Source organism: Lepidochelys kempii, chromosome 2 (genome assembly GCF_965140285.1).
Source record: "Lepidochelys kempii isolate rLepKem1 chromosome 2, rLepKem1.hap1, whole genome shotgun sequence".
Taxonomy (NCBI): Eukaryota; Metazoa; Chordata; order Testudines; family Cheloniidae; genus Lepidochelys; species Lepidochelys kempii.
The window spans coordinates 148,543,277-148,556,533 of NC_136381.1; the positions used below are offsets into that span (position 1 = coordinate 148,543,277).

Sequence of the window (13,257 nt, forward strand, 5' to 3'; positions counted from 1 at the left end):
CAGCATGAACCTGCCCCATTAGCACCATGATGCATGCATTGTCAGGGCCCATGCTTTCAGAGAAATCTGTGTCCATGTCCTGATCACTCACGGGACCGCGCTGACGTCGCCTCCTCGCCCGGTATCGCGTTGCCATGTTCTGGTGCTGCATATACTGCTGGATAATGCGTGTGGTGGTTAATGTGCTCCTAATTGCCAAAATGAGCTCAGCGGCCTCCATGCTTGCCTTGGTATGGCGTCCACACACAAAAAAGGCGCGGAACGATTGTCTGCCGTTGCTCTGACGGAGGGAGGGGCGACTGACGACACGGCTTACAGGGTTGGCTTCAGGGAGCTAAAATCAACAAAGGGTGTGCCTGTACATCAAGGAGTATTTCAGGCAGGACTGCACGGAGGGTTCCAATAAGAAATGGTGCACCTAAGTTATCGTTGTTATTGGAACAAGGAGGTTAGCCTGGCCTCTGATTGATACATGGCTAGATTTACCTCGCTGCACCTTCTCTGTGAGTGACTGCAGTGTGATCTAGACAGGGGAGGAGGCAAATGAGTACAAAACAAATCTGGTCTATTTCTTGTTCTGACCCACTCCATCTATCTTTTACATCTTTGGCTGGCAGCAGACGGTGCAGAAGGACTGCATGCCATCCACATCTCATGGCTGCTCGGCAGAAGATGGTACAGTACGACTGCTAGCAGTCCGTATCGCCTGCCCGCTCACCATAAGACGGTTCAATAGGACTGACTGCAGGACTAAATAGAATGACCTGCTCAAGTCACTCCAAATTTAGTCCCTGTGCCCATGTCTGCCCAGGCGCTCCTGATCGACCTCACAGAGGTGACCAGGAGCACCTCAGACATGACGATGACGGCTACCAGTCGTACTGTACCGTCTGCTGCCACAAGGCAAGGGGTTGCTGCTACTGTGTAGCAATGCCGTACCGCGTCTGCCAGCACCCAGGAGACATAGGGTGACGATTACCTGAGCGGGCTCCATGCTTGCCGTGGTATGGCGTCTGCACAGGTAACTCAGGAAAAAAGGCGCGAAATGATTGTCTGCCCTTGCTTTCACGGGGGGAGGGAGGGAACGGGGGCCTGACGATATGTACCCAGAACCACCCGCGACAATGTTTTAGCCCCATCAGGCATTGGGATCTCAACCCAGAATTCCAATGGGCAGCGGAGACTGGGGGAACTGTGGGATAGCTACCCACAGTGCAACGCTCCGGAAGTCGACGCTTGCCTCGGTACTGTGGAAGCGCTCCGCCGAGTTAATGCACTTAATGCACTTAGAGCATTTTCTGTGGGGACACACACACTCGAATATATAAAACCGATTTCTAAAAAAACGACTTCTATAAATTCGACCTAATTTCGTAGTGTAGACATAAGCCAGCCTTCCTAACAACCAGGGCCTGTATGTTGCTTTCTCTCCAAGGGCTATGAACTGTGTACTGCCAGCAGTTACAGGTTACTTCACAGCTTTTTCTCAGCAAGAACATTTATTCTTGAAGTAAAATCATACAGAGAAAACATAACAATAAACAGATTTAAGCACACTAAATTTATCAGGTGTTTGTTTGCTGGATGAGAAAGAAGTCCCTGAGTCAGTTTAAACCCAGCCTTTTTATATAAAAAATCCCTTTCTTTGTCTCTTGGTCTCTGGGAAACCCAGTATGAACCAGAATATGCAAACCTCTCAGGGAGTGATACCTCTCTGGAAGTGTTTACAAAGCGATTCACTTTAATCACTCCCCACTACTTTGGTTCATGGAGTAGCTGTGATAACCCTCTTCCTTGGAGTTTCATATAATCTGTGGCCCACGGTGATATATAAACTTAATACAATATGGTCCCCAAAGATATTGCATGAGGTTGCAATATCTGTTACAGTGTATGTGATGCATCGTGACTTATTTGAGCACACTATTCTGGATGTGAATGCACAGAATTTCTCATTGTTTCATGATCGTTGTGAGTATCTCTTATCCGAGGTGAAGTTTTCAAATAGAGGTGAAATACACCTCAAAAATGTAGGTGTGCTCTTTGTGCCAGAGATAGCTTTCATTTACACACACAGATAACTGGCATTTGGGGCCCTCAGGGCCTCTAGCTGCAGAGTCCCCATGATTTTGGGGGATAGATACAAGTCAAGGATAATTTTTTTTAAAAAAGTTTCTAGCCTTTTTTTATTGTATAGATAACCTTAAAACAAATATAAGCTATGCAAGAGTTCATGATTTGTAAGGGGTAAAATATAAACTGGTCACTAGGGCTGACACTCTGTCACAGTGATTAGGAAAAGTCACATTATTCATATCCTTTCCCCTTCCCCCAACAAAACCATCTTGCAAGCATGCGAATGAGAGCAATACTCTTACATTCTATATTCTTACATTCACATAACACAAGAACTAGGAGTCACTAAATTAAATTAATGGGCAACAGGTTTAAAACAAACAAGAGGAAGTATTTCTTCACACAATGCAGAGACAACCTGTGGAACTCTTTGCCAGAGGATGTTATGAAGGCCAAGACTACAACAGGGTTCAAAAAAGAACTAAATAAGTTCATGGAGGATAGGTCCATTGATGGCTGTTAGCCAGGATGGTGTCCCTAACTTCTGTTTGTCAGAAGCTGGGAACAGGTGACAAGATGGATCACTTGATGATTATCTGTTTTGTTCTTTCCCTTTGGGGCAACTGGCTTTGGCCGCTATCAGAAGACAAGATACTGGTCTAGGTCGACTTTTGGTCTGACCCAGTATGGCCGTTCTTATGTTCTTATTCTAATTTATCCTCTGACACATTGATAATTTAGCTTAATTACACATTTCTTCAAGTATAACCTTTGCACATGATTGATTAATTTTAACTGTATTGAAAGTTTGATGTAGCTGTGTTATTCCTTCAATCTAATTAAAGACAAGAATGACTGAGCAATGTTAAAGTTCTTGAGGATACAGTTTTTAATTAAGTTTATCTCAACCTAGTTAACAGATTTGTTTCTAAACTCTCATAAAACTTTTTATATACATATAAATTAGTGTCCTGGTCCTGTGATAATCCCAATAATCAATTTTTAATATTATATATATATTGGGAAAATTCACTGATGTTTCTGTCTTTTGATTTACAGCAACAACTGTGAGAAAGATGCTGTGATTATCTCTATAATCAATGGTTTCACATCCATTTATGCAGCAACTGTCATATACTCCATCATTGGGTTCAGGGCAACAGAGAGATATGATGACTGTTTCAACAGGTAAATTGTAATAAAACCTAATTACACAGACTTTTGTTTAACATGAGTGGAAGCAGCCTGCCTTTCCACACCATTAGTTCAGTTAGAATTATTCTGTTATTCATGTGAATAGCACTTGCTTGCACAAGGAGCCCTATGGACCAGTTACAGGCTCTGGTCCCATATTGTTGACTGTAACTTAAACAAAAATCATGATCATGTCCAAGATCAATAACTTTTGATCATCTGATTTTGTAAGATGTGTTTATTTCATTGTAAAGGAAAAGTAAATAAACCAAAATGATGGTACCATAATGTGTGGCAGTTGTTTGACCAGTCCTCCTTTTCCACCTATAGCCACCCTAACCTTTGAAAGTTCTGAACAGTGATGTTTTAGAGAGTTAAAACCATCCAGTCATTGATATTCCATTTTGTGAGATAATTTTGTCAATATAGTTCTTTCAGAAATAGCTATTAAGGAGGCAATTTCCATTGGCACAGAGGTAGATCAAATTGGCAAAATACCCACCATGAATACTGAAATAACTATAGTTTTACATGTAATGAGACAATTTACCATTAGCATAATCAGGCATAAACCACTGAATTCAGGACTGGTCAAATATTTCAGTGAAAATATTTTTGCAGAAAATTGGGTTATCCACTAAACCATTTTTTTTGTGTGTGTATGTGAAAAGGAATTGTTTTCCACTGAATTTTCATTCCTGAAAACCAAAAATAAGTTAGCCAGAATCCAAACTATTTCATAGAATATCAGGGTTTCCCCAGGTCCTTAAGTGGCTCCCTCAAAGATTGAACTCACAACCCTAGGTTTAGCAGGCCAATACTCAATCCACTGAGCTCTCTCTACCCCCTACTGATTCAGTTATCCTGCTATGGTTTGTCATGAGAGTTGTAGTTTGGTTTCCTCAGGTCCCCATTCTCCTGTATAAACATATCTCCCACGATGCACCAAAACTGGGGACTCCCATGATGCAGCCATTTCCCCTCACTGTGAGGTGAGACCATGCTGCATCACAGGAGATATAATCCATCCATAGAACCCAGGCTATAAAGGTGAATGGTAGCATGAGAAACCATAACTTCAACTCTCACGAGGCCCTGGCATAATTTCTGAATTGTAGAATTTCAGTTTTTGATTTTTTGAAAGAAAATTTGAACTTTTCCATGGAAGATTTAGACAAAAATTAATTAAAGCTCACACCAGCAATGAATATGTCCCAACTATTTTGCGGAACCAGTTCCGCTGATATCTATTTATGAATATAATTTCTTTAATTGTAAAAGTTAATATAATTTTGAATATATTTGTATTCACTATTACCAATAAATATTTTAAAAAGAGTAATTAAAATCCTTATTTGACCCAAAATGTCTGCATAATAAATACAAGAATGGCTGGTATACCCTATTATACACTTATACATGACCCAGGTGGGAACAGGTGAGTAATTTTACTTTGGTTTATTTGAACAGGATTTAGATAATTTTTCTTTATCATAATTTAGGGGCAGATTTTCAGCACCAGGTCTCCAGATGTCTGTGTGCAGATTTGAATATGCACATACCTATATGAGTACTTTGTGGGAGCAAACAATTGTGTGTGCGCTTTGGGGCACATCCTCAAAAATAAACAGCTCAAAGTGCAGAGCTATGCATCTACCCTCCTCAGATATGTGGATTGGATCTGTAGAATGAGAAACCTATACAATCCATATGGGCTGGATTTACCACTTTTTGTGGAATTGTTAATGTGGTGGGGCCATCCCAGTTTGCTAAGCTATCCTCAAATTCAAATTTAGTACATGGCTTGTGGTGGGAAAATCTATTTGATTCTCACTAGGCCCAAAACTCTTGGTTCACTTGCATAACCTTTGGGAAGCTGAGAATCAACTAAGAAATAAATACCACTGTCAGATACGTACCAGATTTTATCAATTAGTAAAAAAAGGACTATTAATGTACTCCTATAAGAAGTCACACATATGAAAAGGATCTGGGGGTTATAGTAAATCACAGATTGAATGAGAATCAATAGTGTGATGCAATTGTGAAGTATCATTTTGAAGTATATTAACAGGAATGTTGTGTGTAAGACATTGGAGGTAATTGTCTCACTCTACTTAATACTGGTGAGGCCTCAGCTGGAGCACTGTATACAGTTCTGGGCACCACAGTTTAGGAAAGATGTGGACAAATTGGAGGAGAGCAACAAAAATGATAAAGGTTTAGAAAACCTGACGTATGAGGAAAGGTCAAAAAAAACTGAGCATATTTAGGCTCGAGAAAAGAAGACTGAGAGGATACCTGAAAACAGTCTTCAACACGTTAAGGGACCTTACAAAGAGGATGGTGATCAATATGTCTGTTCACATGATCATCGTGCTGGTCAGGGCTTCTTCACTGAATCTGGGTTGCGTCTTCCAGCCTGACTGCAGCTGTGCACCTGACAGCTTCCTAGGTTGGTTTCCTACCCCAGGTTTCAGGCTGACCTGACAGTGATGTCCTTGAAGCACTGTCAGCTGGAAATTTTATTTAGTTATTTACAATGATCAGGATGTAGGATGACTTATGAGGAGAGGCTGAGGGAGCTGGGATTGTTTAGCCTGCAGAAGAGAAGAATGAGGGGGGATTTGATAGCTGCTTTCAACTACCTGAAAGGGGGTTCCAAAGAGGATGGCTCTAGACTGTTCTCAATGGTAGCAGATGACAGAACGAGGAGTAATGGTCTCAAGTTGCAGTGGGGGAGGTTTAGATTGGATATTAGGAAAAACTTTTTCACTAAGAGGGTGGTGAAACACTGGAATGCGTTACCTAGGGAGGTGGTAGAATCTCCTTCCTTAGAGGTTTTTAAGGTCAGGCTTGACAAAGCCCTGGCTGGGATGATTTAACTGGGAATTGGTCCTGCTTCGAGCAGGGGGTTGGACTAGATGACCTTCTGGGGTCCCTTCCAACCCTGATATTCTATGATTCTATGATTCTATGACTCACTTTGGCTTGATTCCACCTTCAAGTGGTTTTAATGCTAACAACTGTAAACATGAGTTGATCTCTGTTGGGTTAAAGAAGGTCCTTTTCCCTGGTATTGGTTTCCTCTTATAGGTACAGATCTTACAATCCTCATACCACTCCTGCACATTCTTGGGTCAGGTCCACACAGCAAAACCACCTGCAGACAGCCATCACTGTCTTTTTAGCTTTTAAGTGGCCGGAAACATTGTGGCAGGCTTGGAGAACCATCTCAGCCCTTGGTGGACGCAGTGCAGTCTGGGCAATTTCTTCTTTTGTCCTGGGATCCCAAGTGCTGTATACCAGTCTTCCCCTCAGCTCCTATAAATTGATCCACTGCCTCAGCTTCCAGCTGTTGGGTGGCTTCCAGGATAGCTTTTTGCACTCAGTGCCAGAGAGCACTGTTATGCTGAAAGATTTCTAGCACTTTCATCATCTCTAAATCATGGAGTTGGAAGGGACCTCGGGAGGTCATCTAGTCCAACCCCATGCTCAAAGCAAGACCAATCCCCATTTTTGCCCCAGATCCCTAAATGGCCCCCTCAAGAACTGAACTCACAACCCTGGGTTTAGCAGGCCAATGCTCAAACCACTGAACTATCCCTCCCCAAATCTTTATACTTTGCAGCATTTCTGACTCAAATATTATTTGAAACCTAAATAGAGCAGCTGTATTTGCATGAAGGTATAGATAGGCAGCCTTGAGGTCCAGCATTCCTCTAGTGTTCTCAGATTGGCAGAGTTGATGTATGCCATGAGGTTATCTGTATATAAAGTGATGGGAACAGCTGCCTAGTAGCCCTTCTTAGTTATGGCTTTGTCCAGGGGCAGGAATTCTAGCTTGGAAGAGCTGTAGCATTTGTCATTCTGCTCTGATACATTCATTCCTCAGCTGGCATATGCAATTGCCATCTCCTGTATATCCTGGTCCTGGGAGAGGCCAGTGCCCAGTCCTTTGTTACTGGTATCTGTATAAAGTTTGAAAATATGGATGTGTTCCAGGTAGGCTAATACTGGTGTTCCTACCAGGGCAAACTTCAAGCACTCAAAGGCCTCCTTACATTCCTCAGTCCAATCCATGGGACTCCTATTGGCAACCCTGCCCTTTAATCCTCATAATGGGGTATGAAGGGATGCACCCAGCTTTGGCAAAGTCCTTTATGAACGTCTTTTGTAGTATATAACAAACTCTAGGCATGTATAAAAAATGGTTGTCCACACCATTAATAACTCGGATCTTTTCTGAATCAGAGAAGATCCTATCTGCTGTCTCACTATGGTTGAGGTATGCCACTTTCTCAACAGTGGTACTTCGAAGATATAATCTTCAGCCCATATTGAGTTAATTTAGTAAATGCAACATCTAGATATTTCATGTAACTTTCATAAACCTTTGACTACACAATGATGTCATCCAGGTACAAAAGGACAATCTGGAAATACTTGTTTCCTAGGCAATGCTCTACCAGTCACTGGAACATTTCCATCTCATTGCAAAGCCTGAATGGCATGTATGAAAATTCACAAAATGTCATGGGTGTGATAAATGCTATCTTCTGCTGGTCCTCTAGTGCCATCTGTTCTGCCAACATCTGCTAGCTATATCATGAGGGAGGCAGAATGAAGAGCAGCTTCGCTGAGGAAGGGGATGTGCATCTTTATGTGTAAATTGGTTGAGTTTCCAATAGTCCACACACAATTGGATTTTCCCATGCTTTCATGACCAGGATGATGGGGGTTGCCCAAGTGCTGTAACTTTCTCTGATGATGTCTGTGTCCTTCAGTTCATTAAAAATCTCATTCATTGGTTCGTACAAAGCCAGCAGAATTTTTTCCATAATGTCTCCTGAACTGAGGCATGGAATACAATGGATGATTCAGTGTTGGATGTGGGTTGCATACACCATGTTTCCTGGATGAGTTTCCTAGCCCTGGGTTCAGGCTGCATTTAGTGAGGCCTGCCCCTCCCAGTAGCAGCATGTGCTCTCTTTTTGACCTATGAGGGCTTTTCTTTGCACTCTGTCAGCCAGTTCACCCCAGAGCCAGTCAGGTGGCCTATGGCCAATCCCCTGTATCCAGATGGGCAGAGCTGCTCTGGAACAGCATTCCCCTTCTCCAGTGAAAGAAGAGCTGGTAGCAGGAGGCCAGGAGTGGAATTTCTTCCCTGCCCTCTAGCCAGCTAGGGCTCTGAGAGCAGAGGGGCCAGCTGTCCTCTCTGCCCATCCCCCCCTACTCAGTCACTGGGGGTCAGGCTGGCATTGTCATAGTGACACATAGTAGGGGCCCCCACATTAGAATTTGTACCTGCAAAACTCAGTGGACTTCCTAGCACTCAGTCCTGTACACAGACAACTAGACAAATACAACACCTTTCTTTATTGTGTCTTCTTTATGACTATGAGACATGGAATTAATGATAATGTATTTGATGATGACGGTGAGAAGGTGAAATCTTAGTTTGCTTATATACAGACATTAATTTCCAATTATTTATATTTTACTTTTACAGAAATATTCTTACCCTGACAAATGCTTTCGATTTGCCAGAAGGTAATGTAACCCAGGAAAACTTTGAACAGATGCAGAAGTGGTGTAACATGACTGATACAATGACTTTTGTAGGCCTTAAGTTTGAGACCTGTAACCTCGAAAGTTTCTTAACTGATGTAAGTTGACACTACTACAGAGTGAGCTGGTAACAGCCCTTATATTTAAGTTTCTTAACGCTTTCCATTATAAAGGAAATGCAATGGATGAACCATTATAAAGGAACCTGTTGCAACCTTTTCTATGAGATGCTTTCAGATCTACTCCATTTACAGCATGCTTTTGATATTTGGTAGAAGGAATGCCTCTGGACTAGGGAAGTGCTTTTTCTTTGGCACATGAAAATCCATTCAGCTTTTGCTGAGCTATAAACTGTTAAACATTGACATTTCCCTCCTCTCACTTTCATTCCTCAAGAAATTTTTGGCAGCCACCCAGAATAATAAAAAAACCCACAAATATTCAAAGCCCAGGCTCAGTGTACGGTTAAAGTGGTGGGAGACAACACTACTCTGGAAAAGCCTAGGAGCTGCCAGAGCAGCTATAGTGGGAGAAAAGAAAGAAAGGCTGGTTTCCCAGCCTGGACCCAAAACATGGCCCATGTCTCCCTCTGGGGCACAATGTGGGGCAGGATTTCCCTCAGCTCCCAAGGTGAGGAGAAAGAATTGGGCCAAGTTCCCCACTCCAACCAATCCCAGCCACCCCTGGACCCATCCAGCCCCACTCTGGGACAACAACCATACCTGCTGCCAGCTAACCCTGAAGTTCAGTTACCTGCAGCTAGTGCTGCCATGCTAAAGGGTTAGGTTTCAAACCCTGCTGATGGTTGGTTGGTGGGAAGGGTTTGTTACAGTTGTATATAACAGAATTTTATTTTTACCTTTATCTTTTAGAAAAGTTAGGAAAATACATATGAAAAAACCCTACATTGAGGTAACTATTTAGGTTGTGAAGACAAGCAATCAAAAGTTAGGGATTGTCAGATTTACAGTTTCCTGGACATCTTAATTTAGACCCTTTGTTTATATGAATTAGGATACTGTCTTTAATTACATGATCACATACTATATTTTCCACAGGATTTTCAAATACTATATTTTCCTTATTCAGTGCACAGGATGGATGCACAAATTGGGGAAATAAAGATTGCTCTGGCATTTGTAAATCTGGTATTTTCAAGCTTTTGAATGCTTGACTTTGCAAACTAAATAGCATTTAACATATATTAAAAACTGTGGATATTTTTAAAAGTTTGTATTTGGGTTTATTGCCCATGAAATAGGAGTGGTTTCAGAGCATAACTCAAACTGTCTTACTGAATTGCAATGTGTAAACTGCACTTCTAGTTATAGTGATGCTCTATTTAGGATTGATGTTATTCTGTGAAAAACTGACTCCATCTAAATTGGCTCGTTGGGCTTCTTATAATCTGATATAATGCCTCCATCTGCACAGTCCTTTTCAACCGGAACTCCCAGTGGTTTCAATGAGCATTCTATTCATGGCACAATTGTGGGAGATAAGGAGAAAACTATAGGGAAAAATTGGTTACATGGTTTGATTTTATTTTGTTATTGTCCATTCCAGAAAAGTTATCTCAGTAATATACTTTATACATGTAACAGTAAACATAATGCAGAATTAGGGTTGATTTATGAAAACAAATAGAAATGTATAACTATAGTACAGTATAATGCATTACCATCTATGGTATACATGGAAGTATTTTTAAATGCTAAATAGTGTCAGTGCTCCTACGTTTTGAGTCTGCTGTTATTTCTCTACAGGGAGTTGAAGGAACTGGCTTGGCTTTTATAGTCTTCACTGAAGCTATCACCAAAATGCCTGTCTCACCTTTGTGGTCCATTCTCTTCTTTATCATGCTGTTCTGCTTAGGCTTGTCATCTATGTTTGGAAACATGGAAGGTGTTCTTGTACCTTTGCAAGATCTTAATGTCATACCCAAAAAATGGCCTAAGGAACTTGTTACAGGTAGGTATTGTATGGTTCTTCAGTATCTCTCATCTTTAAAGAAATTTGGAATTGTCTTGTCTTAAAATTAGTTAGAAGTGAACAGTCTCACATTTCTTATTAGTTTTTATGCTTTAGTCTATGTCTAAAATATTTGACTTTGTTCTTTATTTTCAGGTTTGATTTGTGCCGGGTCTTATTTGCTTGCTTTTATTTTTGTGCTGAATTCTGGTAACTACTGGCTGGCACTATTTGACAGTTTTGCTGGATCAATTCCCTTGCTGATAATTGCTTTTTGTGAGATGTTTTCAGTCGTCTACATTTATGGGATAGACAGGTATGAAATAAACATAGACTTAAGTATTGTAGAAACTATGCAGGACTGAATGAAGACCATAGTTGCCATCTTACTATACCCCAGTGCATGTCTGCTCTCTAATGGAATTCACAGGAATGACACAAACATAATTTAGCCTTTGTCTTACAATTTTAAAAAAAACTCTCTCAATGAACAGAGAAAAATATCTGTTAAGATTTAGTGTTCTTGATTTGTACTGTAGATTAAAGCTATGCAGCTTTTCTGCCAACAGGTAATAGTAAACCATAAATGATACCTGACTACACACCTAAAATAAAACCAAATTATTTTCAGAAGGGTTGCAAGAGAATAATATACTTAGCAAGTGTTCAAGAGTAGAGTATTCTGCATATGAATTCCTAGTTTTTTTAAATGAGTATTAGACAGTGTAATGCAAATATGCAATAATTAGTTCATATGAATCTTAAGTGTGGTGCCTACGGTTATGCTAAACTGTCAGTGGAAATATACCTGTATTTTAAAGTATTGATTCATTGTAAATACACTTAAACATCTTTACTTCTTAACTTTCTGATTTAGTTAATTCTTTCTGGTAATAATGATGAGATGATAGCAGCGATTGAGGTGTCAGAAGATGATGGTCCTGGAGCAAATTGATAATTTATAAAGCAGTAAGTCACCAGGCCTAGCTACATATTCAAGACTTCTTCTTTGAGTAGTGTCCCTATGGGTGCTTCACTGTGGGTGTATCTATGCCCCAAGCCTCTAATCAGAGATTTTAGGTAGCAGTGTCTGTTCGGCCCGCACATGCGCTCTCATTGTTTGCCTTGACACTATTGAGTGCTGTGCATGTGAATCGCCCCCAGTTCCTTCTCAACTACCTTTGGCCTCAAATGGAGCGAGAAGTTATCTCTTCCTTCTCTGCATCATTAGTTTAAGTAGTAGTTATTTTTAGTCTTTTTGTTGTCTTTAATAGTTAGAGTTTCTGTTTACCCTGTTGGGATTTTTAAAAAAAGAACTTTTTATGAGGTCGTCTCCCCCCCGCCCCCCTTGCTGGAGGGATCACCCTCATAGTGGCATATAGTAGTCTAGACTTTCTGTTTTTCTCAGTTAGAAAAAAAAACAAAAAAGAAAAAATATGAATTTATTAATTATGGAAAACTCCATGCGTTTATTGAACGTCTACCAGAGATGCAAAAAGAAGAGTTTCAGGCCATTTTCAAAGAGGTCCAGTTAGTAGCCAGAACTGCACTACAGATGGCATTGGACGCAGCAGATACAACAGCCCACTCAGTCTCCGCAGCAGGGGTAATGAGATGGGCATCTTGATTACAGCTTTCCAGGTTGCCCCAGAAAGTACAGCCAATGGTTGAGGATCTCCCGTTCAAAGGCCCCAAGCTCTTCGCTTATAAGACTGACACCTCTCTTCATACTCTGAAGGATTCCCAGGCCACGTTATGATCCCTGGGAATCTATACTGCTGGACAAAAGAGAAAATATGGCTCTCAATCACAGCACAGTTCACGACCACCTCAGTACCTATCATCACAGCACTCTTACGAGCCACAATGTAAAAGATCCAGGATACAAAAATGGAAGCAATTAGCCCCCCAGTCTGTGACCTCACAACCCTCCTTCCCTAAGCACTTTTGACAGGTTTGTCACGGTCTCAAACAGCTGTTCCTTGCAAAATCAACTGCCATCTATGCACTTGTCATGGCCCTTCGGAAGTCACCTGACCATCTTTCTCAAAAGTTGGCAAAATATCACCTCCGACAGATGGGTCTTGAAAATTATTTTGAAGGGTTATGCCATTCAATTCACACCCCTCCCCCATAGCCACCCTCCTTCCCTGTCCCTTTTTAGGGACTCTTCTTATGAGAACTTACTTTGCCAGAAAAGAGATAATCTGTTATGCTTAGGGGCCAGAGAATCAGTTCTGATGCAACTCAGAGGCAAGGGGTTTTACTCCTGTTATTTCCTGATCCCCAAGACGAAGTGAGGTTGGAGGCCCATTCTAGATCTAAGGGCATTAAACAGATATGTGAAGGCGCAGAAGTTCAAGATGGTCATGCTAGTAGCAATTATTTCAGCTCTAGAGCAAGGAGATTGTTTTTTAGCCTTGGACCTGTAAGATGCTTACTTCC

At 41.2% G+C, this 13,257-nt stretch overlaps 1 protein-coding gene across 1 annotated transcript in view; it reads left to right on the plus strand.

Annotated features, from left to right (window-relative positions):
- SLC6A19 (solute carrier family 6 member 19) overlaps positions 1–13,257 on the plus strand; it is an 82,683-nt gene that overhangs the window by 53,120 nt on the left and 16,306 nt on the right. The window contains exons 7-10 of the mRNA XM_073332433.1: positions 3,136–3,264; positions 8,783–8,939; positions 10,608–10,812; positions 10,969–11,128. Of these exons, the coding sequence (XP_073188534.1) occupies positions 3,136–3,264; positions 8,783–8,939; positions 10,608–10,812; positions 10,969–11,128 (651 nt within the window). The remainder of the gene's footprint in view (positions 1–3,135; positions 3,265–8,782; positions 8,940–10,607; positions 10,813–10,968; positions 11,129–13,257) is intronic.